At 38.3% G+C, this 25,655-nt stretch overlaps 3 protein-coding genes across 6 annotated transcripts in view; all 3 read left to right on the top strand.

Annotated features, from left to right (window-relative positions):
- Positions 1–7,390, top strand: part of LOC149839534 (putative inactive DNA (cytosine-5)-methyltransferase DRM3) — a 50,356-nt gene extending 42,966 nt beyond the window's left edge. For all 4 annotated transcript variants that reach the window (XM_090002608.1, XM_090002605.1, XM_090002606.1 and 1 more), the window contains one exon: positions 7,065–7,390. In XM_090002608.1, the coding sequence (XP_089858734.1) occupies positions 7,065–7,136 (72 nt within the window). In that variant the 3' untranslated portion in view covers positions 7,137–7,390. The remainder of the gene's footprint in view (positions 1–7,064) is intronic.
- Positions 5,456–6,626, top strand: LOC149839535 (putative inactive DNA (cytosine-5)-methyltransferase DRM3). The gene is given in 4 exon segments (XM_090005286.1): positions 5,456–5,826; positions 5,828–6,291; positions 6,294–6,349; positions 6,351–6,626. Coding segments are annotated over 4 exon segments (1,167 nt in total).
- An 8,098-nt stretch (positions 7,391–15,488) lies between the features above and the next one.
- LOC149839533 (boron transporter 1-like) lies at positions 15,489–22,133 on the top strand. The gene is made up of 12 exons (XM_090004162.1): positions 15,489–16,173; positions 16,496–16,578; positions 16,752–16,944; positions 17,086–17,224; positions 18,507–18,672; positions 19,097–19,263; positions 19,564–19,737; positions 20,066–20,161; positions 20,247–20,384; positions 20,463–20,785; positions 21,019–21,286; positions 21,666–22,133. Exons 1-12 carry the CDS (start codon positions 16,064–16,066, stop codon positions 21,984–21,986), a joined length of 2,178 nt encoding a protein of 725 aa, XP_089860288.1. The 5' UTR covers positions 15,489–16,063; the 3' UTR covers positions 21,987–22,133.
- The last annotated feature ends 3,522 nt before the right edge of the window (positions 22,134–25,655 follow it).

Here is a 25,655-nt window from a genome sequence, read left to right as displayed (position 1 = left end):
ATCACCTCCATCCATGTCTTCCTAGGCCTACTCCGACCTCTTTTAACTAATATATTTTCCCATTTCTCCATCCTTCTAACTGGAGCATCATTAGGCCTTCGCCGAATATGTCCAAACCACCGTAAATGATTCTCTCTCATCTTATTTTCAATGGGTGCAACGCCTAGCTTCTTACGTATCTCCTCGTTCCGAATCTTATCTTTTATTGTATTTCCACACATCCATCTCAGCATACGCATCTCAGCTACACTCATTTTTTGAATATGATGTCTCTTGGCAGCCCAACATTCCGTACCATATAGTAAAGCGGGCCTAATAGTCGTCCTATAAAACTTTTCCTTCAACCGCAATGGCATTCTACGATCGCACTTTTCCATTTCATCCACCCAACCTTTATCCTATGATTTACATCTCCATCAATTTCTCCATACTTTTGAATGATAGATCCCAAATATTTGAAACAATCATCCACCAGTATTTCTTGCTCACCAAGCTTCACTACACTCCCATCACTACTTCGTTGCTTACTAAACCGACATTCCATGTATTCTGTCTTACTCTTACTCAACTTAAAACCTCTTGCTTCCAATGTCTGTCTCCATAATTCTAACTTAGCATTAACCCCAGCTCTAGACTCATCAATCAAAACAATATCATCAGCAAACAACATACACCACAACACATTTTCTTGAATTGATCTCGTAAGCTCATCCATCACTATAGCAAATAGGAAAGGGCTTAAAGCAGATCCTTGATGTAACCCAACCGTTATAGGAAAATTGGTTGTCACCCCTCCACAAGTGCGGACATTGGTTACTACTCCTTCATACATATCCTTAATTATACTAATGTACTTGAGAGAAAAACCTTTCTTCATCATTGTCCACCAGAGAACGTCCCTAGGTACTCTATCGTATGCCTTCTCCAAATCAATAAAAACCATATGCAAATCTTTGTTCCTCTCTCTATTTCTCTCAATAAGTTGTCTAAGAAGATGTATAGCTTCCATAGTTGATCTTCCAGGCATAAATCCAAATTGATTCTCCGATATCATGACAATCTTCCTCAACCTAGACTCAATCACCCTCTCCCAAAGTTTCATAGTATGACTCATGAGTTTTATACCACGATAGTTTGTGCAATCTTGTATATCACCCTTATTCTTATATAGAGGCACCAAAGTACTCTTCCTCCACTCATTAGGCATCTTATTTGTTCGCCAAATCTTGTTAAAAATATTTGTCAACCATTCTAAACCTTTCTCTCCCAAGCATATCCAAGCCTCAATAGGTATACCATCTGGGCCAACTGCCCTTCTTGATTTCATTTTCTTCAAAGCCTCTACAATTTCTTTCTTTTGAATCTTGCGCATGAAGTCACGATTCATCTCATGAAAAAGAATAGACAAGTCTCCAAGATCTTGAGCATGACTTTCATTAAATAGTTTATCAAAATAATTTTTCCATCTCTCCTTAATCTCCTCATCTTTGACTAAAAGCCTTTGCGTTTCATCTTTGATACATCTAACCGTACCCAGATCCCTCGATTTCCTATCTCTCATCTTTGCAAGCCTATAAATATCCTTCTCGCCCTCTTTGGTATCCAACTTGTCATAAATCTCCTTATATATCTTATCCCTCGCATTCCGAACTACTTTTTTAGCTTCCTTCTTTGCTATCATATACTTCTTCAAATTCTCATTATCCCGACTCTTACTTAGATTTCTATAACACTCTCTTTTAACCTTAATAGCTAATTTGACATCCTCATTCCACCACGATGTATCCTTACCTAGCAGTGCACCGCCTTTAGACTCACCCAATACCTCCTTAGCCACCTTTCTCATGCCACCCGCTATCTTAATCCACATTGATTCTGAGTCCGCCTCGAGACACCAATCAGCTTCCTTAACTACCTTCTCTACAAACATTCCTTGTTTAACTCCTTTCAGTGCCCATCACTTAATTCTAGGATCTATCCTATGTCTGTCCCTTTTGTGGCATTGTCTAATTCTAAGATCTAACATTAAGACTCTATGTTGTGTAGCTACACTTTCTCCCGATATAACCTTACAATCGATGCAACAACCACTATCTCTCTTTCTAAGTAGGAAAAAATCTATCTGACTCGTATTATCCCCACTTTTAAATGTTACTAAGTGAGACTCTCTCTTCCTAAACCAAGTGTTTGCTAATATCATATCATAGGACAAACCAAAATCTAAAATCCTTTCTCCACTTTCGTTTCTTTCTCCTATACCATAGCTTCCATGGATACTCTCAAATCCATCCCTACTAATGCCTACATGCCCATTAAGGTCACCGCCGATGAAAAGCCTTTCTCCATAAGATATCCCTTGTACTACTACATCTAAATCTTTCCAAAATTGACGCTTAATGGAATCATCTAAACCTACTTGAGGTGCATAAACACTAATAATATTAATAATCTCCGAACCTAATACTAATTTAATAAGTAAAATCCTATCACCCTTCCTACGGACCTCAACTACATTATTTATAAACTCACGACTCATAACAATCCATACTCCATTCCTATTCCTATTTATTCCTGTATACCAAATCTTATATCCCCAAGGTTCTATCACTTTTGCTTTCTCACCTACCCATTTGGTCTCTTGTAAACATAAAATATCAATCTTTCTCCTACACGTAACATCTACTAACTCTACCAACTTACCAGTTAAAGATCCTATGTTCCAAGTGGCTAACCATAATTTTATGGTCTTGGACTAACTTCTTTACCCCCACCCATCCAAGAAAGTGAGGGAATCCTTGCCTATTTGACACCACACCTGGGCGCCGGTGTGACGCCTCGCTTCCGGGCGACGACCTAGCAACCCTTGCCCATTTATCATTGCCTCCGGGCCTATAGAGTATGGCTCAGTGGGGAACGCCCCAACGAAATTCTCATATTGGTTCATATTCATAGGGTATGACTAAGTTTTTATGCTGGCTGTCACAGGCCTACCGCAACCCTCCTTTATCCGGGCTTGGGACCGACAGTGGATAACTAAACAGTTATACGCAGGCGGAGTTAGGGCATTACAATATATATATATATATATATATATATATATATATATATATATATATATATATATATATATAGGTTAGAAACAAGATTTCTTTTTTTTTTCTAGTTTTTTTTTTACTAGTCAACACAATGTTGACTAGTCATAATAGACATTGGCACAGGCCCAACAGCTCCAAATGGAGCCGTTGAACCTGCTCCAACATCTCTTTAGAGACTCTCTCTTGTGTATTATAAATAGGGGGGGATGACTCCCCTTGTAATGGTATGCTTCTTGCATATTTGTATGAATAAAATAATATTTTTTATTCATTGTGCTTGCCACTTTAGTGGGTGTTTTGTGTGAGCCCACTTTGTGGCTTGTATATGCTCTTTTGGTGCTTTGGTGGAACTCTTTGAGTGTCCACTTTATTGATTTGGTGAACATCTTGAGAGTACCTTTGTTTATTTTCAGTTGGAGCAACATGAAATTCAATGACAAATACGTTCAATGGGGCTGGGATGGTAACGTTTCAACTGGTTATTAGGAAAATTTGGGAGGTTAGGAATCATATCTTATTTAACCAGGAATCAATGCCTTGTGAAAGGATTGTAATGGAAGTGTTGAACAGCACCAGGGAGTTTGTTCTGCCCATCCTTAGAAGATCAGAGCACCCAGCTAAATGAAATTGGATTTTTGCCAACAGGTGGAGACCATCACCATCAGGGTGGGTGATGTTATCTGTTTATAGTATAATAAAGGGCAAATGGAGAATTGGTTTCACAGTTCGGGATCATTCAGGCCAATACTTTCGAGTTGGGTGGGTGGTTAGGAGTCATAACTTGGGTGACAGAGAATGGATTTGGTGGAGGTCATTGTGGGGTAAGGTAGAATCATCAGATCTTATTATAGAGTCCTCCCCTAAGGATGTTGTGCTTGTTTTCAACCAAGCGATGGAAGGTAGGCAATCGTGTTCCAGCTATTGAAACAAATATTTTTGATTTTTTTGTAAGCCGAAATCAGTGCTAATGTGTGTGGACTCCGAAAGAGTGCAATCATGTTCCAGCTTTCTTGGCTAATCTAGGAGTCCTTGAGTATGACAAAGTTTGGAAGAATAAACCACCTGACTGGTATCCTTCAGATAGTGATCTTTGATTGTATTGCAACATATGATGTAACAGGTAGGGGTCTGCCTATAACCCTAGCTTGATAATAATAAAAAAAAAAGATACAACAAAAGAAGGGGTGAAAAACAAAAATGTCCCAAAGAACGTGCTGCATAACAAGGGTTGAAGATAAATAAATATGATACCTATGTATGAAACAAGTACATAGGAGCCGTTTGACACCCCCTTCTACAAGACTCAGTTGCAGGTGTTTTTTGCTGAATCCAAACCTGTAGATGTGTTTATCATTACTTGTTTACTAACATCCATGCTTTGGATCTAAACAATTTACCAAGAGCTTTGATTTTTATGTCATCAAGTTTTAGTGCAATATAAGCTGTTGATTTTTTTATCGCGTGAAAGACACGTCTAAACATTTAAAGTGCCTAATACATGTTCTCTGCTGACTTATATAGAATACATCTGTAATCTCAGATTAAGAAAATGATAGGACAGTCAGACTGTCAGGGTGGTGGGTATAAGATGCTTATAACTAATGAATTACATGTTATTGTCTTTGAACATATTTACATGACACCTCTTTAGGCTAGTTGTAGTTTTGATCTTTTTGACCTTGCTCCCTTTCGATTTAGCAATATTTGCTGTCTTCTGGAGACATTGCTCTGTAGTTGTATCTGTAGCAACTATCATGATATTGATGAATATGTATCTTATATGGAAAAGAAAAGTGTTGCTTATTGGTTTACCACTGTATGTGTTGAAAGGATGTAATGAATGAAAAACACATTCCTTTCACTATTTTATGCAGGATTTTTCATGTTTCAAAAGTGAGGATTATTAACAGAATGAGAATGATATAGGGTGGCTATCTATGTCACATGGGTGCGGGTGCGGGGATGCTGCACTTCCAAAAAACCCGGGTACGGGGGTGCGGCAAAACTAAAAAAAATTATATATATATATATATATATATAGTCCAAAAGTTGGACATAAATGACCCTGGGTGCGTTGACTGCACCCAGGGTCAGGTTGACCGCATCGGGTGCGGCACCTAGTTGGAGAATCCCTGTGACATATAGGGCAAAAAAAAATTTCTTGGCAATTTTTTTTAAGTCTGAAAAATTGGACCAAAACGACCCTGGGTGCATTGACTGCACCCAGGGTCGGGTTGACCGCACCTGCACCAGCACCCACGTCGCGTCGATGCGGGTGCAGCACCCTGCTAGCCGAATCCCTGTGACATAGGTGGCTATGCTCAGGACACCCTGAATATCTTGCAGGTGAAACCGTTTGAATGGTGAATGAGGATTCAAGTTCTTCAGCTTTTGTTCCTAACAAAACTGTAGATTTTGGAAACAAGAGAAAAAGAAAGCTAGGGAAAGTCATTCCGGTTGATGGCAGACAGAGCTTCTTGGGCAGTGGGACAGTAGAAGCTATAATTCATTCAGAATTGCCAGATCATCCTAAGCCTAAGCTTTGTCGAGAAATTCGTGAGTTGGAATTGCCAGATCAACATATTTTTTTTTATGGAAATGTTGTTGATATTCCTCAGGATGGATGGGAAAGAATATCCCACTTTTTATATGGTACAGAGCTAGAGTTTGCTGATTCTCATTACTTCTCAGCCTACACTAGAAAAGAAGGGTATGTTCACAATCTTCCCAGGTAACGGATCCAGGATTTTTCCATTGCCACCAATGACAATACAAGAAGCATCACCCCACACCAAGAAATGGTGGCCTTCATGGGATACGAGAACAAAGTTGAGTTGCAATAGTTCCAACACTAAAGTTTCTCAATTGTGTGAGCGACTTGGTAAAATTGTGATAGACTCTCAGGGCATGCCTTCTTATGAACAGCGTAAAGATATACTTCATCATTGTAACACTCTGAATCTAGTATGGATAGGTCCATGCAAATTGAATTTTATAGGGCCCGAAGAAGTAGAGCAAATATTAGGCTATCCCAAGTCCCACACAAATGTACATTTCTTTTCTCTAACTGAGAAGCTTGCATCACTGAAAAATAGTTTCCAGACTGACACCCTGGGTTACCATCTCTCAGTCCTTAAAGAGATTTTTCCAGAAGGGGTAAATGTTCTTTCTCTTTACAGTGGGATTGGTGGAGCAGAGGTAGGCTTGGCATTCATTTGAAATGTGTTGTCTCAGTAGAATCTTTTGAAGGGCGTAGACCGTAGAGCAGTTCTTAGGAACTGGTGGAGTAGAACTGAACAAGCTGGTGAATTGGTAGAAATTGAGGGCATCCAGAAACTGACAAGTCAGATAATTGTATCATTGATCCAGAAGTTTGGTGGATCTAACATTGTTATTGGAAGAAACCCAGGCAGTTATGCATCCGGTTGTACCAATATTTCAACAGATGCTGTTGAAGAATTTGACTTCCCCCTGTTTTTTGAGTTCATCCGAGTTTTGAACTGTGTTCGAGATATTATGCAAACAACCTGATAGCATTAAAAAAGTCTCTTGTTCGCTATGAGCCAAATGTCTCTATTTTTCTCTCATAGTGACATACAGTTGAGCTGGATCTTGATGGTTATGACACGGTGTCAATCTAAGTCATTAGTTGTCCTTTGTTTTATTGAGGTAAACTGGCATATTGCCTACTCAAAAAGATCATATTAGGATATGTAATGCCTTTTTTTTTCATAATCTCTTATAGCAAGACAGTTAAATACCTCTGAGATTACGGACAGTTTCAACTTTTTTTAACAGCCTCACTTTTTTGCAAATCTTAGATGTTATTGACACAAATATTTGATTCAGCTAAGACACCAAAAGTTGGTGTTTTTGGCTGTTGGTGAATCATTTCACTTGTATTAATGGATTATGGCCTTCCAGGTGCTTAGTGAGAATTTAATCTTTATTCTGGTTGCGATGTTGCAGACTGTGGATGATGCAGTTTTGGAGTTGAATATGAAAATGCTGGAAATCAATTCTGCAGCTACATTGCTATGAAGGTAGCTTGTAAGTGCGGTTGTGAAATCAATTTTTCAGATCTAGTTTCTAAAATGCATCATAGAACCAGCTCAAGGCTGGTCATACCATTCTAGTTATGGTTCTTCTTGAAGCCTTTAGAGTCATATAAAGAGTTTCAGTGTGGAATCTGGCTTGTCCCTTTTCCTTTCTGTAAATAATGGAACTTTATTCTGAAGCAAATACTCACCTGTTTATTTGATGATAGATTCAATATAAGCTACTTATGTGCTCCATTTGTGCGTGGGACTCTAGGTACTTATCCATCGTATATTGTGCATCAGTTAACACATATTATTGTATACGAACTGTACTAGTGCCTGGTTTGGAGACATCTCTTCTGCTTAGGTATGTTTACAGGGTTCTATTACAACTGATCTTCGGTGTTTTTTCCACAATAAGCAAGCTGAGAAAAATAACCCTTGTTGAATTCGAAACTATGACCCCATTATGATAATCCGGCCCAACCATCCAGCTATTGTGTCCGATGCATCTCTATGTTGAATTATTTTATCTGCACCTTAAAAGGGTATGGGCACTGGACTAAGAATAAATTTTCCTAGCCATGTGGGGAGGGCACTTACCAACCAAGTCTGAATTTTTTGTCTTTCCTTTGTTTTGAAACAAAAGTAGAATGGAAAGATGTTCAACTCCCAAAACAAAGCAGTTGCTTATGAAATATAGATGAAATTTTACCTATTTCCACAATTCAATTTATGGGGTTTTTGGTATTTTTCAAAGGAGAAAAGGAGAACTATGAGCTTAATTTAGGCAGCTTTTCTTAATGAATTATGAACTGTGAAAACATTAGTATTCATCTTTATAACAATGTCTTCTGCTCTTCGGTCATACTTCGTGTTCAATTCAGAGAGTGGATTTGCTCCTATAGAAAAGAGTGGATTTGCTCTTCAAACAAACTCAAATCCCCACTCAAACACCAGATTATTTCTAGAACCACCTACCACCTGCTATCATTTAGATAAAAATTTGCATCTTAAGATCTGGCCTGGCTAAGTTCATGTACTGTCTACTCAGTTACACACACACATAGTCACTAGAATACTAAAACTACCGTGGAATTTTTTGTTCTTTTCTTTTAAATCTGACCATACGGATGTGACCTACATGCTTGGTTTTACAAGGACCATATCTTGAATCATTCAGTTATGCTGCGTAAACAAGTTTTTTTAAGGCTTTAAAATCAATGGCTCATAATCTTCATAAATATTCAAGCATTCAAAAGCATATTTTTCATCGAAAATACATGATCCAACAGATGATTCTTAGCAAATTCAGCATGCCGAACATATCTACATGTTTGGATTTGCAAAAAAAAAAAAACATTGAAAATGCCTAATTTCACATGTCCGTTCTCATACCCAGAGTACTTACTCCCACCTAATAGACTATTTAGATTTTCAAAAATTTTAAACTTTTTTTTGTTGATCAGACCCTATAGATATGATATATAAGCATTATTTAGTAGAAAACAAGTTTTGGATCACGTGATTATATCTTACATGTATGTTTTTTAATTAAATCCACAATAAGTTGAACCTTAAAATCAAGTTCTTAATTCTCATGCTGCCAGTTTTACAAAAACTGAATTATGAGTTGAAAGTTTAAGGATATTTTGGCAAGAAAAATTTGAAACTTCCCGAGGTGGCAACAGCAAGATATTATGTCTTATTTTTCAAATGAATACTGTGCCATGATATCTTTTTCTCCATTAAATTATGAGAACCCTAACTTTTATTCATTGACTTTCTTTTTGGTCACCATGGTCCACAAAATGATCCCAGCTTAATTATCCTAGTTATCTGGATATGTGGGTACGTCCAAACACGTCATAAACATGATCGATCAATTGAATAACACAATATATCCTTTTCACATAATCTCAAATGTAAACTTCTCTATGGAAAAAACTCAATTAAATAACACAAACCCTATGGATATGATCTATATGGCTTTTTCAGTCAAAAGTGGGTTTATCTAATAGCACACAAGTCAATAGTATACATTACGTCAAAATTTTAATACCAAGAAAATCATATATTTATGTCAAAACCACTCAATCCGAAGTTTATTTCCTAATAAATGTTCTATGCTGAACGCATTCATGGGGTCAAATTGGCCAAATAAAGCTATCAGGTATGCGATTCAGTTAGAGGGTACCATGCTCTAGAGTGTAGTCAATGTTTTTCCCTTTCACACATAAACATGTTTTGTCATTTGGAGAAAGGTTTGAATTGACAAAAGAAGCAGGCCCCCCATAATAAGGTTTTAATAAGCCCCTTCATCCTAGGTTCCACTCCCACTCGATCACTGGATGTGCAGGTGCCTTTAACTGGTGGGCTCTGTAAGATCTTGTCGGTGACCCCACCCAGGATTTACCTTGCAAGCAGCCCGACCCATTAGACGACAGGATTCCTCGTCATAAAAATAAAAATAAAAATAAAAATAAATGATCAGTGTGGTTGATAGCCCACCATCTCACTTGTCCTACTCCCCTCATGAATATTCAAAAGGAGATGTGGGCCACTGTGGTGGAGGGTGCGAAGCTTCCTGCTGCATGGTAAAATATGGCCCACTAACTATTAGTCATACTTGCCCCATCCTTGGCAAATGGTTTTTAATTACATGCATCTCAGTTGCATATGGGCCTACCAAGATGACCGTGTAAGCTGAAAACTACTGTGCAAGCTACGTGTCGGCAAAACATGGGCCACAAAGGCTGCATGTGGGCTATTAGATATTCCAGATCCAGATCCAGCAAACATGCCAGGGCCTAAGTTGAAAGTTTTTCTCCCTATCTCAAAATTTCGTTTGTGAGACAAGGGAAATTAGTAAGGGTCATCCTGTCTCGCAGCGTCCTTGACACAAAAGTCGAACCCCCTTGGAGTGTGAGACGCCCATGTCCCACATTTGACACGGGACGTGGGGCATATAGAAAGTGAGACGAAGTCGCCCCGGTGGACGAGTGTGTCCAGTCTGTTTGAATACCTCGATGCTCAGAACAGTTGGAGGTGTGGTGGGCTGGAGAGGGCTCCATGGCAATCAGACATAGTCTGAATGAATCATCTATTAGATAGATGGGGAGGCTTTAAAGGGCTAATGTTTGTTACCCTCGCGAATAAGGAACTCTCTAGTAAAAAATCATAATAGTTTCATTTTATTTTTATTTTTTCTTGCCACATCTCACCATCTAGATGTTACCTATATGTTTGAGTTATTATAATTTTTGGCACATCTAACCATCAGGATGTTATCCAAGCAGGTTATATGTTCCCCCACCGAACAGGGCATCTCATGCTCGGGGGTCCCAAAAAGCACCACGTATTTAAGCCTGTGCGTCTCGTATCCCCATGTTTGTCAGCATTAATTAGCATTGGATTTTGATGCGATTGCAAAGACTTAAGTACCCTCTCCTCCATTGATGACAAAAGAAATAACGATTCTAGAAAAGGAGTGATTGTAAAGACTTAAGTGCCCCGAAGATGATTATTTAAGACCCAATCTCTGCACTGTAGGATTATCCGAGAAAGAAATCTTTCCTGGAGGAGGCCATGAACATCAACCCTCTCACTCTCTCTCTCCCTTCTCTTTCTTTTTCTGTGCACATCCAGCAAAAGATCCTACATTGCTCCATCAAGCACCAACTGACCTGCACATTGACTGTTGTGGAGTCTGATTCAGAGGTTTTACCCTTACATGAGGAGGGTTTGGGGGCTCCTCCCAGCGTGGGTAGCTTCATTCAACTAAATGAGTTATGGATCCTGATTCAGAGTTTTTACGCTTACAGAAAGGGGGTCTGAGGGCTCCTCCCAGCATGGGTAGCATCGTTCAACTTGATTCGTTGTGGAGCTTGATTCAAAGTTTTTGCCCTTATAGGAGGAGGGTTTGGGGGGCTCCTCCCAGCGTGGATAACATTGTTCAACTTGATTCGTTGTGGAGCCTGATTCAGAGTTTTTGCTCTTACAGGAGAGGGGTTTGGGGGCTCCTCCCAGCGTGGGTAGCACCGTTCAACTTGATTCATTGTAGAGTCTGATTTAGAGTTTTTGCCCTTACAGGAGGGGGGTCCGGGGGCTCCCCCCCGGCGCGGGTCCCGCTTTTAACTATTTTCTTGAGGCCTTGTATAATTTTTTTATTTTCTTTCCATCTTTTAACTATCGAAAAAGAGCAATAAAACATTTTTTTTAATCATGGGGCTCATGTTTCCTTCGGTTGTTTCTTGCTCGAGGTTTTCGTAACACCCCTTCCCATGATTTTTCTATTTTTCTTTTTATGTTTCTTTCCCACAATTTTTTCAATGACTCCCCTATAGTGATTTTTAGTGTTGTCGGGTCTCCAATGAGCCCCACAGCGATTTATAGTGTTGTCCGGTCTTTCAACAACGATTTGTAGTATTGTCGGACCTTCCTACAATGATTTATAGTGTTTTCGGGTATTCAACGAGCCCCACAACGATTTATAGTGTTATTTGGCCTTCCAACAATGATTTGTAGTATTGTCGGGCTTTCCTACAACGATTTATAGTGTTTTCGGGTCTCCAACGAGCCCCACAACGATTTATAGTGTTAACCATCCTTTCAACAACGATTTGTAGTATTGTCGGGCTTTCTTACAACAATTTATAGTATTTTCGGGTCTCCAACGAGCCCCACAATGATTTATAGTGCTATCTGGCCTTTCAACAATGATTTGTAGTATTGTCGGGCTTTTCTACATCGATTTGTAGTATTTTCGAGTCTCCAATGAGCCCCACAACGATTTATAGTGTTATCCGGCCTTCCAACAATGATTTGTAGTATTATCGGGCTTGCCTATAACGATTTGTAGTATTTTGGGTCTCCAATGAGCCCCACAATAATTTATAGTGTTATCCGGCCTTTCAACAGCGATTTGTAGTGTCTTCCGCAAATCACTATAGCGATTTATAGTGTTTTTGGGTCTCCAACGAGCCCCACAATGATTTATAGCGTTGCTGTTGAAAGGCCGGATAACACTATAAATCGTTGTGAGGCTCATTGGAGACCCAAAAATACTACAAATCGCTGTTGGAAGGCCGGATAATACTATAAGTCGTTGTGGGGCTCATTGGAGACCCGAAAATACTACAAATCACTGTAGGAAAGCCCAACAATACTACAAATCGTTGTTGAAAGGCCAAATAACACTATAAATCATTATGGGGCTCGTTGGAGACCCAAAAATACTACAAATCGCTGTAAGAAAGCCCAACAATACTACAAATTGTTGTTGAAAGGCCGGATAATACTATAAATCATTGTGGGGCTCGTTGAAGACCCAAAAACACTATAAATCGCGGTAGGAAGGTTCAACAATATTACAAATCGTTGTTGGAAGGCCGAATAACACTATAAATCGTTGTGGGGCTCGTTGGAGACCCGACAACACTAAAAATCACTCTAGGAGAGTCATTGAAAAAATCGTGGGAAAGAAACATAAAAAGAAAAATAGAAAAATCATGGGAAGAGGTGTTATGAAAACCTCAAGCAAGAAACAACCGAAGGAAACATGAGCCCCACGATTAAACAAAATGCTTTATTGCACTTTTTCGATAGTTAAAAGAGAGAAAGAAAATAAAAAATTTATACAAGGCCCCAAGAAAATAGTTAAAAAATGGACCCGCGCCGAGGGGGAGCCCCCGGACCCCTCTCCTCTAAGGGAAAAAACTCTAAATCAAACTCCACAATGAATCAAGTAGAACGATGCTACCCACGCTGGGAGGAGCCCTCATACCCCCCTCCTGTAAGGGCAAAAACTCTGAATCAAGCTCCACAACGAATCAAGTTGAACAATGCTACAGTCAGTGTGTAGGTCAATCGGTATTTGATGGAGCAATGTAGGAATGTCTGCTGGATGTGCACAGAAGTAGAAAAAGAAGGGAGAAAGAGTGAGAGAGTTGATGTTCATGACCTTCTTTAGGGGAAACTATTTGCCTCCCTTGATTTCTTCTCTAGAGAGAGAGAGAGAGAGAGAGAGAGAGAGAGAGAGAGAGAGAGTTTTACAATGTTTTACGGAAAAAGAAGAAGAAGATGACGATGAAAAGTTCAAACAAACATTTTTGATGGCTCAGGTTCATTTCGCCGGATGACCATCGGATCGTCGACTCACCATCATTTCGCCGGATCACCATCGGATCGTCAGCTAAGGTTTGTTTCGCTGTGTAGACTTTGAAGAGTCAACATCATCCTTGACTTTCTGGATGAAGGACATGTTTATCCTTTTTTTGAACCATTTATTTTTCTTTTTTGAATGAAGGACATTTTTGTCATTTTTTCAAACCATCGTTTTATGGCAAGAATAACAAGAAAGGGTACTTAAGTCTTTTCAACCGAACCATACTCCAATGCTGAGTGATGTCAACATACACGAGAATACGAGCCCCATGTGCTTATATACGTGGTGCTTTTTGGGACCCCCGACGTGGGATTCACTGAATCATCGGGGGTGAACATACACCACCCTCTCGAATGTTATCTATATGTTTGAGTCAGTAGACATCATGTATGTAAGATTTTGCAGCTGTTGAAAAAACAACAGCCCATAATATACCAAATTTTGAACCCTCATAAATCGTACTTTTACATTTGCAAAATTATGGTCCAAGGGTGGATTCCTACTATTTTGTCCAAAACATATCCATGGTATTAAATTTGGTCAAAACAACCTCTCATTATGAGTTCCAGCTAGGGGTTGTACATAAGCCAGGCTCGAGCCCAGCTTAGGCTAAAAAAACTTGGCTTGTGAAAAACAACACAGGTTCAAGCTCGGTTCGATTTGAACTGAGTTGTTTTCTTTTTAAAAAAAGTCATAAAAAGATTCGATCTCACCATCTCACAGACAAGCGTCCAACACCCTATCCACTTGGGTGAAGCTACCTTTTTATTTTTTAAACAACAAAAACTCTACATATTCTTAAACTAATTATTATAAAGCTGCATTAGCCGAGCTTAATCAAGTTTGAGTGCTTGATCAAGCTCGGATGGGTCCATGTCAGGATTAAACCAGCTAAGCTAGCTCAGCTGGTTGTGCAGCCCTACTTTCAGTTAGAGGGTTCTTTTTTTTTTTTTGGAAGGCAAGCTGGGGTTTGGCGGACCTCTACCAGAACAGCCGCCTCATGTAGCACAGGGATTCGATCCTGGGGCTTCAGCTTGACACAGGACCCCGCTTACCAAATGGAATACCACCTCGGTGGTCGGTTAGAGGGTTCTTACCCACGAGGCTACCAAATACTTTCTCGGCTTTAAACTCGACAGTTTTCCAGAAGTTTCTCAAGCAGGTGTGTCAGATGCAGGTAAAGGGAAGACTCCTTGCAACACCCTTCAATCCAAACGCCCACCGAATTAGTTTCCAAGCAATTGTTGCCATGACTTGGGCCAATCATGTGCTGTGGCTACCTCATCATGCAGTTAAAGCAAACGCGTTGAATGCAAGCTCATGCAATCAGCACTAAGCCAATGATGCACGCAACCAACTGGGGGCTCCGCGTGGTTGGTGGTAGCTATCAGTGCAGGTCTCCTTGTAGTGAAACGTTGCAGGTTCAAACCCCAGTAGTACGTTGAATAATAACTGGTGGTGGGTTCTGCCTGACACCAGCTTACCTTTAAAAAAAAAATCATGCAGACAACCATACTATAAAAGATAACACTAAATCACACATACACACTCTAAAAAGTGAGGAAAAAAGGCCCTCAGTCAATTACAACAAAATATTGCAAATAATGCTCCTATAATAAAGAGGCCATCGAGGCATTACCAAGAATTGATACTCACGGCTATATAGCACACACGACAATGGGGGCATTGTGGTCACATTATGACAGAATCTTTAATGGTTTTTGGAGTTTATGCCTAAAATATTATTTTTTCACATTTGGGGTTTCAAGATCGACCTATTTATTAATAATGAGTGGAGAGCTTTACGGTAGAGTGGAGATTGATCCAGGTTGTTATGCACTGGCATGGCTTGAAAGTGAAACCGAAGTGCGCACCTAACCCACACAACCAGGAAAAAAAAAAGGGAAAAAGAAGAGAGGGGGGGGGGGGGAGAATTACATTGTTATCATTATTATTTTTTCATCTCATCAGAGTATGTCACTCTACTAAACCACATTTCCCTTTGCATCCTCATTGAGTCGAGCGTACATCTTCTGCACTTATTTTTTTCCTCCATTGAACATACCCACATCTTTCCCTCTGCACTTATTTTTTTCCTCCATTGAACATACCCACATCTTTCCCTCCACTTTCTTCCATAGAATATTCATTTATATTCTTTTGGGGTTCCTTTCTTTTTTCTTGATAGTGAAGCTCCTTTAATCTCTTTTGACCTCCATTGTATGATTTGATGCGTGTCAAATCCTATTTGGAGTTTTGCTTCAAGCTTTAGCAGTATCAGCTTAGGTGCTTGCTGTTTGCATTGACCTCTTCCGTTGGACAGACCTCAGCAGCATAAGTAATATTGTGGTCACTTTCACCTTCATTCGTTTATTGGTTGTGAAGTTCGGTTAATGGTGCTTTAATCAGATAGACCCTTATTTATCTTGAGGGAGTATATGGTTCGATGCTGTTAGATGGGTAGGTAGCCTTCTCTCATTGTTTGGAAAAAGTTTCACCCTGATGGATTGAGCTTTCTGATTGGAAAAATGTTGGAGCTTTTAAGCTCTTTCTCAACTTGGGTCTGAGAGTTTTAGTTCATGCCTGTCATGTTTGATATCCATGAAATAATAAGGGGTTCAATCTTAAGTGCCCTGCACTAATGTAACCTGCAATGCAACTATGATGCTGTTCATGGTTTGCAAACTCCTGTAAGTGTTGGTTCTGTATTTCCATAACTTTGTACCAGGTTACTGAAGTGTGGTCAATCACTACTGACAAATATGAGCATGGAGGAAACCTTTGTGCCATTCCAAGGAATTAAGAATGACTTGAAAGGAAGACTGATGTGCTACAAGCAGGACTGGATTGGAGGTTTCACTGCTGGCATCAGGTATGGAAGTTCTGCCTTAATAAGAATCACATGACATTAGATGGTTGTCATAATATTCTGTTGTATCTAGTTCTGCTTATGTAGCATTTGTATTGGTTGTAGTTTTGCTTATCTAGCATTTATCATGGTGACATGAAAGTTTTGTTTCCAATGTTGCTGTTGTTGTTATACTGCCTGTCAGCATTTCTTCTCTTCATTATAGATCCAAATAGCTGGATGGCTTCAATTTTGTTCCTACTTCATCTTGTTGAAGGCTTCATGTGTTTGTGAATCATTAAGGATATCGTTGTTTTAGCTGAAATGTTAAATGGTTCATGTGCAGGATTCTTGCTCCCACTACTTACATATTTTTTGCATCAGCTATCCCAGTGATTTCATTTGGAGAACAATTGGAGAGAAATACAGGTGCTGTGAAACCATAGCTGCCACATTTAAATTTCTTTTCTCATACTTGGCTTTATGGTCCTATGCTTTGTTGAGATGTTTCTTTTGGAGGTTGGCTTCTGTGAGGCTATGCAGAGGCATAAGAGGAAAGAAAAGATAGCCCCTCTTTGAAATTGTTTGCCGTGCTGCTGCAGATGGAATCCTAACTGCTGTTCAGACATTGGCTTCAACCGCTATGTGTGGTATGATACACTCTATTGTTGGGGGTCAACCTCTTTTGATCCTTGGGGTGGCAGAGCCCACTGTACTCATGTATACATTTATGTTTAGCTTTGCCAAAGACAGATCAGATTTGGGACCAAAGCTATTTTTAGCATGGACTGGATGGTATAAAACTTACTCATGCTTTCACTTACATCTCAATCTGATTTTTTTTTCTGATTTTTTTTTCTGTGATGTGGGATCCTATAACATGTGTATGTGTCTTGATCTTTTTTGCCCATGTAATCTGTTTTTCATGACATAAAGGGTATGCGTGTGGACTGCATTTCTGTTGTTCTTGCTGGCGATCTTGGGAGGCTGCTCCATTATTAATAGATTCACTCGTGTCGCTGGTGAACTGTTCGGTCTGCTCATAGCAATGCTCTTCATGCAACAGGCTATTAAAGTAAGGACCTTCACATGAGTTTTGGCTTCTTAATCAACATAAATTTCTTCTGAATGCCACAATGATGATTTTAAGTAAACACTCGGTTTCAAAATTTTGGGAGCATCATTAATTACTAGGTTTTTCTCTGTTACATTGATTGGTCAGAGCCACCACTACTTCATCCATTAGTTGGGTTAGCCAACCGGATAATCCTGTTTCTCCTTAGAAAGATGAGCTGGTGATTCAACCATGCTTGGAAATGAATGAGTCACAGATATCGATATTATCACTGTAAATTCAGCAAACGATAATATAGGTAAAATATTCCGATATTTTGAAAATATCACCAATTTGATAATATCACGATATTATCATGAGAATAATAAAAGTTGGTCAACAACAACAACAACAACAACACACTTATATATCCGTATCCCTGAATTCTGTTTTACGAAAATTGTCATTCGTATGATCCGAACATGTGTCGTATCCTGTTTCCGTATCTCCTGTTTCTCTTTAGAAAGATGAGCTGTTGATTCAACCATGCTAGGAAATGAATCTGTCACAGATATCAATATTATCACTGTAAATTCAGCAAACGATAATATAGGTAAAATATTGCGATATTTTGAAAATATCACGAATTTGATAATATCATCATGAGAATAATAAAAGTTGGTCAACAACAACAACACACACATATATCCGTATACCTGAATCCTGTTTTACGAAAATTGTCGTTCGTAATATCCGAACGTGTGTCATCTTGTTTCCGTATCTGTATCCGTATCCATGTGACTTAGTATTTCACACTTTGTTGAATGAGGGTAGTTATTATAAGATTGATTTACTTTAAAGGAAATTAAAAATGACATGGCAAACCCTTTTGTTTTTCTTTCTTTTGTATTAGGCCTATACAGGTACCTTTCAGGAATGTAGCACCACACTCTAGAAAGAGATAAGAATTAATTTTTTAGGGAAAAGGAACTTGAATCGTTCCTCCTTTTTATATTTTTATATAGTAAAAAAACTCTTTCTTTTAACCAAAAATTTAGCTTAATAAATCAAGTTTAGCTTACATAAATATATCATTGGGTTTGATTTGGACTCTCTTGTGAACGGCCAAACAGGAGCCTCATGAAATTCTTGTTTCCTCCGAGCCTAAAACAGAAAAAAAATCATTTAGGAAACTTTACAAAAATCTTATGTAGTGATTTTCTTTTATATGCAAATCCAAGAATCTTTAAAAAAAATTATAGCTCTCCTTGTAGCAAACTAAAGCACTGATCATTAATTTTAGGGACTTGTGGATGAGTTTCGAATTCCTCAAAGGGAAAATCCTAAATTATTAGAGTTCTCACCTTCATGGAGGTTTGGGAATGGAATGTTTGCTTTGGTGCTCTCCTTCGGCCTCCTCCTCACTGCACTAAGAAGCCGGAAAGCTCGGTCATGGCGGTATGGAACAGGTATATATCCACTGAACTATGTATATTCTTGAATTGCATGTTTGACTGTAATTTGGATTATAATATTCCCAGCACAAAAAGTTTAATCTTAAATTCTTTCATGTGTGATGGTCAACAAAGTGAACCACCAAACAGAATATTTAGCAAAAGCAACAAGTTTGGTGCTAGATGTTTGTTGTAGACTAAATATGAAAAACTGGTCCTGAGCTGCCGATAATTGTAGAACATAATTAAAAAAAATGGAAAACTAAAATCCATCTTTTCTTGTAATTTCTGTGGAGGATTGAAGCCTCCAGGAAACTGTATCCTAACAGGGAGGTCTCTCTATTAATGCCATACTACTCATATTGGCACCAGAAATGTAGACATGCTTGATGTTTTCTGTAATAATACGTAGCAGTTGTGACTTATTGTCTTTTTGCAGGCTGGCTGCGAGGATTCATTGCAGACTATGGGGTGCCTCTGATGGTCATTGTATGGACTGCCATATCTTATATACCTACTGGCAGTGTCCCAAAAGGCATCCCTAGACGTCTTTTCAGCCCTAACCCATGGTCACATGGTGCATATTCAAACTGGACAGTCATTAAGGTTTGCACCAGTTGCCTTATTCTTCAGAATTTTCTTCTTGGTGTCTGGTTTTGGTGTTCTACCTTGATTGATATTGTCTTGTGACCTTGCCAAAGATTGAAAACCATTTTTTTTTTGGTTTTGGCCATGCTTGAGTAGAATAATTTGGAATATAGAGGGCTTTCTCTTTAACGTGCACACACCTTTTTCTTTCTGTCAATTGTGTATTTTCAGAGTTTTTAGTTATATATCTAGTTCTTTGTTTATAAATTTTTGTGCCTCACGACCCTATGGCTGATTTTGTTTGCTTCAAATTGACAGCAACTGCTAGATGTGCCGCTCATTTATATACTTGGTGCATTCATTCCAGCAACAATGATTGCTGTCCTCTACTATTTTGACCATAGCGTTGCGTCTCAACTTGCACAGCAGAAAGAGTTTAATTTAAGAAAGCCACCTTCATATCATTATGATCTGCTTCTTTTGGGCTTTTTGGTAAGTTGTTCTTGCTATTCTCTGTGTGTACCTGTCTGCATGTGCACGCACATGTGTGTGTGTGTGTGAGCATGCATTTTTGTCAGAGTGAAAAGTTGGTGTGGGGAGGAGAGTTTGGGTTAGGAGTCGCACCATATCTGGAAACTATGACCAAACATGTGTCATAGTTCATTTTCCCAGAAAGATCAAAATAAATAAGAAATTCAGACTCGTTGCTTATGATTATTCACTGAAATTAGTGTTTACTTGCCCAGTGGTGATTAAACATGAGTTCTGCACCTGCTTTTCGTTGATAGTACTTCTAAAATTTCATATTCCTTAATGGCAGACTTTACTATGTGGGCTTCTTGGAATCCCACCATCAAATGGTGTCATCCCACAATCTCCTATGCACACAAAAAGTCTGGCTACTCTCAAGCATCAGGTATGGAAACTATGTAATTGACTTACTAATGGAAACACAAGTACATTAAACTTTGGAGATTAAGCTAGGTGTCATGTTAATCCAGCTTCTACGTAATCGGCTGGTTGCAACAGCTCGCACAAACATCAGACAAAATTCAAGCTTGGGACAACTCTATGGAAGCATGCAAGAAGCTTATCAACAAATGCAGACTCCATTAATTTATCAAGGACCCTCTTCTAGTGTAAGAGAACTACACACACCAAGTATTCAGTGGTATCCTTTTCGCTTCTCCTGTTCTGAGTGTCACATTTATTTGCAGCAAGGACTAAAGGAAATGAAAGAATCCACAATACGAATGGCCTCAAGTTTGGGAATGATTGATGCACCGGTCGACGAGAGTATCTTTGATGTGGAGAAGGATATTGATGACTTGTTGCCTGTTGAGGTTAAAGAACAAAGGCTCAGCAACCTGCTGCAGGCTACAATGGTTGGAGGCTGCCTTGCAGCTATGCCATTTCTAAAGAAAATACCAACTTCAGTGCTCTGGGGATACTTTGCTTTCATGGCCATTGAAAGTTTGCCTGGCAACCAGTTCTGGGAGAGGATATTGCTTCTATTCACTGCTCCAAGTAGAAGATACAAGTAAGTTCTCAGTTTACTGAATAAATTTATTTTCCATCTACATTTGCTTATTTTTAGTCTGCTTAATTGAGTGTATGTGCAGAATTGTCTTCTAATCTACCTTCACATGCTTCTGTTTATGTTGATTTTTTACAAGTGAATGCTTAAGTACTGAATCCTACCCATGAGTAAATTATATATAAAAAGTTATATATTGCATCTGAATTTTGTTTTCGTGCTTTGTGATATCGCAGAGTGCTGGAGGAGTACCATGCAACATTTGTAGAAACTGTACCTTTCAAGACAATTGCTACTTTCACACTTTTTCAGACAGCTTACTTGCTGGTCTGTTTTGGAATAACAAAGATTCCTATTGCTGGTGTTCTGTTCCCGATGATGATCATGCTGCTAGTTCCAGTGCGACAATACCTTCTGCCAATGTTTTTCAAAGGACCACACCTTCAAGACTTGGATGCAGCAGAATATGAAGAAGCTCCAGCTCTATCTTTCAACATGGTAGCCGTAAGTTCTCTGCCACTGATTTAATATACATGCGACTCCACTGATTTAATATACATGCGACTCCATAAGTCTGAATAAACATACATCATTGAAGTTGGCATACTCATGCTTAATTTGAGATTAGAATGAAGATGACATACTCATGTTGAATTCGAGTTTAGAATCTAGCACCCTTTCTTAATCCATCATATCTGTGTAGGTTGCACCAATATGTGTATCACGTGTGTGTGTGTGTGTGTGTGTGTGTGTGTGTGTGTTTATTTTATTCCTAAATTCTGATGCCATGATCGAATTTGCTTTACCTCATCAATTGGATGCATCAACACTTGACAATAATCATAAGCTTCTTTTACCATTATCCGCAACATTCATTTTGCAGGAAGGTGATCCAAATAGTGTCATCACAGCCATGAGGGGTTCATCAGCAGATGATGGGGAAATTCTAGATGACATCATTACTCGTAGCCGTGGAGAAATTAAACATGTCTACAGTCCAAAAGTAACTAGTTCAACTGCAACTCCAAAAGCAGATCTGAAAGGCTTACGAAGCCCACATGTCTATGACAAAGCGTACAGCCCTCACATAACTGAGTTAAGGCAAGAGAAAAGTCCTTGTACTGGCAGTAAAGAGCCATCAAGTCCAAAGACAGGAGAAATAAGATCTAATTTGGGACATGTTGCTAGTTCAATTTCAAAATAGGATGAGACAAAGTGTATAAATATGTGCCTTCTTTTTTTGGTTTTCTGTTAGACAGTCCAACAAATCAAGGTAAAGATCCTGCTCTCATAACAGAATGTAATTGTGAATTATATAAATAATGGAAGTGGAGTTAAGAATTTTCTTGCATTCTTTGTTTTTTTCTCCTTTTCACTCTTGAATTTTAACAGAATCACATGTCCTTGGTCCTCAATTATGGCATGGTAATCTGCAAACATGGTATTCATTATCTTTTCCGTTGAAATCAGGGTTAGGATGTGGTTTCATGGCAGAGAATGTAATTGCAAATCATATAAATAAGGGAAGTTGGGGCAAGAATTATCTTTCATTCTTTAGCTTTTCCTATTTTTCACTCTTGAGTATGTTTTAACACGAAATTCAATGTGCATATCCTTGGTCCTCAATTATGGCAGCATATTCTGCAAACATGGTATTTCTACTCCATTATCTTTTCAATTGAATCAGGGTTAGCATGTGGTTTCAACTTTATTTTCCTTTTTCAAATTGACAGGTTCCTATTTAGTGATGCCGCTATGCAGTTGTTGCATCAGCAATCTCACATTACTCTGTAAAATGGTAATAAATAAGTTATTTGAAAGAATAACCCAACAAATAAAGCTTAATAACTTGCGTGGAAGTCCAAATACCAGCTTTACTCGGTATGTAAAAGACGTAATAGTGAACAAATTTCATTTTAGTGCCGGCTCATAGATTTTGATGTAGAAAAATCTAAACAGGGCTATGTAAGAGCATATTTTCTGATTTGACTAATCTATGAAGATCACATTGCCTGTCTCTACTTCTCTTTCTTCCCTTTTCTTTTCAACTTTGTTAGAAGTAAGAACTTCCCCCTCAAAATCATTCATACCTGAAGATACTTAGCTTCAGATTCTGGCAGGAAGTTACTTGGTCATGACAAGAGAACACAGAAAAGACTGACTTCGAAACGCCTACTTATCAGAGAGGGAAAGTCATTGTTTCTCGCATCACATCAGCAGCGGCATGTACATGAAGGAACCAAGCACACCAAGAAAGTTGGTGAGATTGCAGAATAAAATGATTTGAACAGGGAAAAGCAAACATTCTAATGATGGCCTCCATATTATGATGACCTTACATTTCCAAATATGATACTGTGGTTATTGCTTACCCACATTACTCTGTATCTTGTCAGAGTGGGACCTCCCACAAATGATCTCACCACGAAGTTATCCCTCAAAAGACACTGCTTCCACGTCAATGGGACATGAGTGCCCTCCATGATTGTTGTCATTATGTCTGTTGACTGATCAAAAGCTGCTCTCTCCCCCTACCCCATCCCATGATGGCAAACACAATATAAAAAAAAGCAATATTCCTATAGCATGACTTCAACATACCTTGACATGCAAGCACTAGCAAACAGAGGATACAACTTTTGGGGGCCGATTTTGATTTTGGAAGCCAATGGGTCGTCATATTCTTTCCTTGACAAGCCTTCAGAGTCTCATCACTACCATGCTTTCAAACAAAAGCATGCAAGCCAAGTCTTTTCATAAAAAAAGGAGCAATATTAGGAAACAAATCTATATTTTCAGAGTTAGTTGAAGCATAAATGGATGAATTCATGATTTCAGCATGTCCTGGCCTTTGCATATGAATGTCTTTCACACATTTGCGAACGTCTTCCTGCCTATGCCTCTTATGCGATTTTAGTAAAAGAAGGTTTGCACATTTTGGGGACATTCACAAACATGATTTGCAGTCATGCTATATTTGCAAAAAGACAAAAATATCTTAAAAAGTTGGACATCAAAATTCTGAACATAAAGATTTTTTTCAGCAAATTGTGAGGCATTTTTAGAAATGTACTATTTTACAAGGACAATACGATCATTTTTCTTAAAAAATTGTCTGCTACTCATAATCATTTCCATTCACTTATTTAATATAGTTTATCAATTCCAACCATGTGAAAGATCTTCTGTTTTGATATTGATCTCAATATATCATCACATTGTGATCTTGTATGTAACGACCCCAACTAATCCACATAAAAATAGTAGATTTTTTTAAAACAATTATGGAAACAAACCAAAGGATCCGGGGTCTCACAGATTTAATATATACCAAACTACAACAGACTGTGCATTGAATCAAAGGAGAATAATCACTTTTATTAATCAATTGAATAAATGTCATATAACCAAGTCCATAAAATTGTCTATCACAAAAAGTCACTCTATTAAAGAATCCAAAACATGTCACACAAGGCTCACGGTCTCCATGCAGCAAGTCAACCCATCACTGACCACCCGAACTTGTAAAATAATTTTTGAAAACAGGTAAGAACTAAAGTCCTTTGTACAAAATTCTCTAAAATTTCAAATAGTAATAAAATAGCATAAACCAAATTCATGCATAATTTTAGAGAAATATCACAATAACGATTCACTATAATCCACTTACCATTTAAGCATTTAAACATGATATCATGCAATAATAATTATCATGCTGGTCAGAATAAGCATGAATATATGAATTAATGTATAACAGTAAATATGCATAATTCAATGTATATGAATGAATAACTTATTAAGTTATTTATCATAGTTGCTTTTACATGCATGTCCTTATTAAATGCACAGAAATTTAGTTTTCATTTTTCTTTAAACCCGCATATACTCAAAATGGGCACAAGTTCCTGAAGTCTAAGTTAGGTTCCTAGTTATAGCTTAACACACAATTTGTATTTTATTACTGGGTTTCACACTCGTTTCTCAATCGATATATGAAATCCTTACCTTTCATCGAAACATTAAGAATCCTCACCTAATGCTGAGACATCAATGAAAATCTTTAACCATTAACGCCACTTTCTTGGTATACCAATAACTACAACTGAGTGAACACCACCACCCTCAGACAAAGTGATTAAAATCTTTCTAAAACTGTGGTTGGAAAGTGAACCACCACATCAGGTTCATAGGTACAATCTCACACAAAGTTTTAGTATCTTCACGGTTTTCTAAAACTGCTATCCATGATTCTCACATTGTGAAAGAGACATTAATGAAGAGATTAATTACACTATTTGGTCTCTTTTACCTTTTCAAATAATTTCAAGTTCTTTACAGTAGAACCGTTTCACAAATCCACATGCAAAACCAATTTCGAGCCCAGACCCTCATAATTTAACAATGTAATTAAATTTTGGAAAACCAATAATTTTCAAAAATAAATTATGCAATGCATAAATAAAATCAACAACATTGGAGCAACACATGCTCCTGACCCACATGGCCTGCAGTGGTTCACATCTAACCACAAAAGCATCTCAAAGTGATTTATGCATCTTTTTATAAAATTCTATACGGATGCGAACATATGCTTGCAACATACATTATCATGATCAATTTCATGCATAAAGACCCAACATGCATATGATCATATTTATGCAAACATCAACAACAACGTGTATTCGGGTCTGATCAACATCCAAAAACATCATTTATTGTTGTCTAATTAGCACCCAAAAATAATGTGTATTTAGGTCTGATAACATCCAGAAACAACATGTATTCTCATCTAATCAGCACCCAAAAACAATGTGTATTTAGGTCTGATTAGCACCTAGAAACAACATGTATTCAAACTAATAACAATCAATAT

The sequence above is a fragment of the Nuphar pumila genome, chromosome 4 (genome assembly GCF_984573655.1).
Source record: "Nuphar pumila chromosome 4, dmNupPumi1.hap1.1, whole genome shotgun sequence".
NCBI classification, from domain to species: domain Eukaryota; kingdom Viridiplantae; phylum Streptophyta; class Magnoliopsida; order Nymphaeales; family Nymphaeaceae; genus Nuphar; species Nuphar pumila.
The sequence above is the reverse complement of the archived record's forward strand: the minus strand, read 5'-3'. Positions and strand labels throughout refer to the sequence as shown.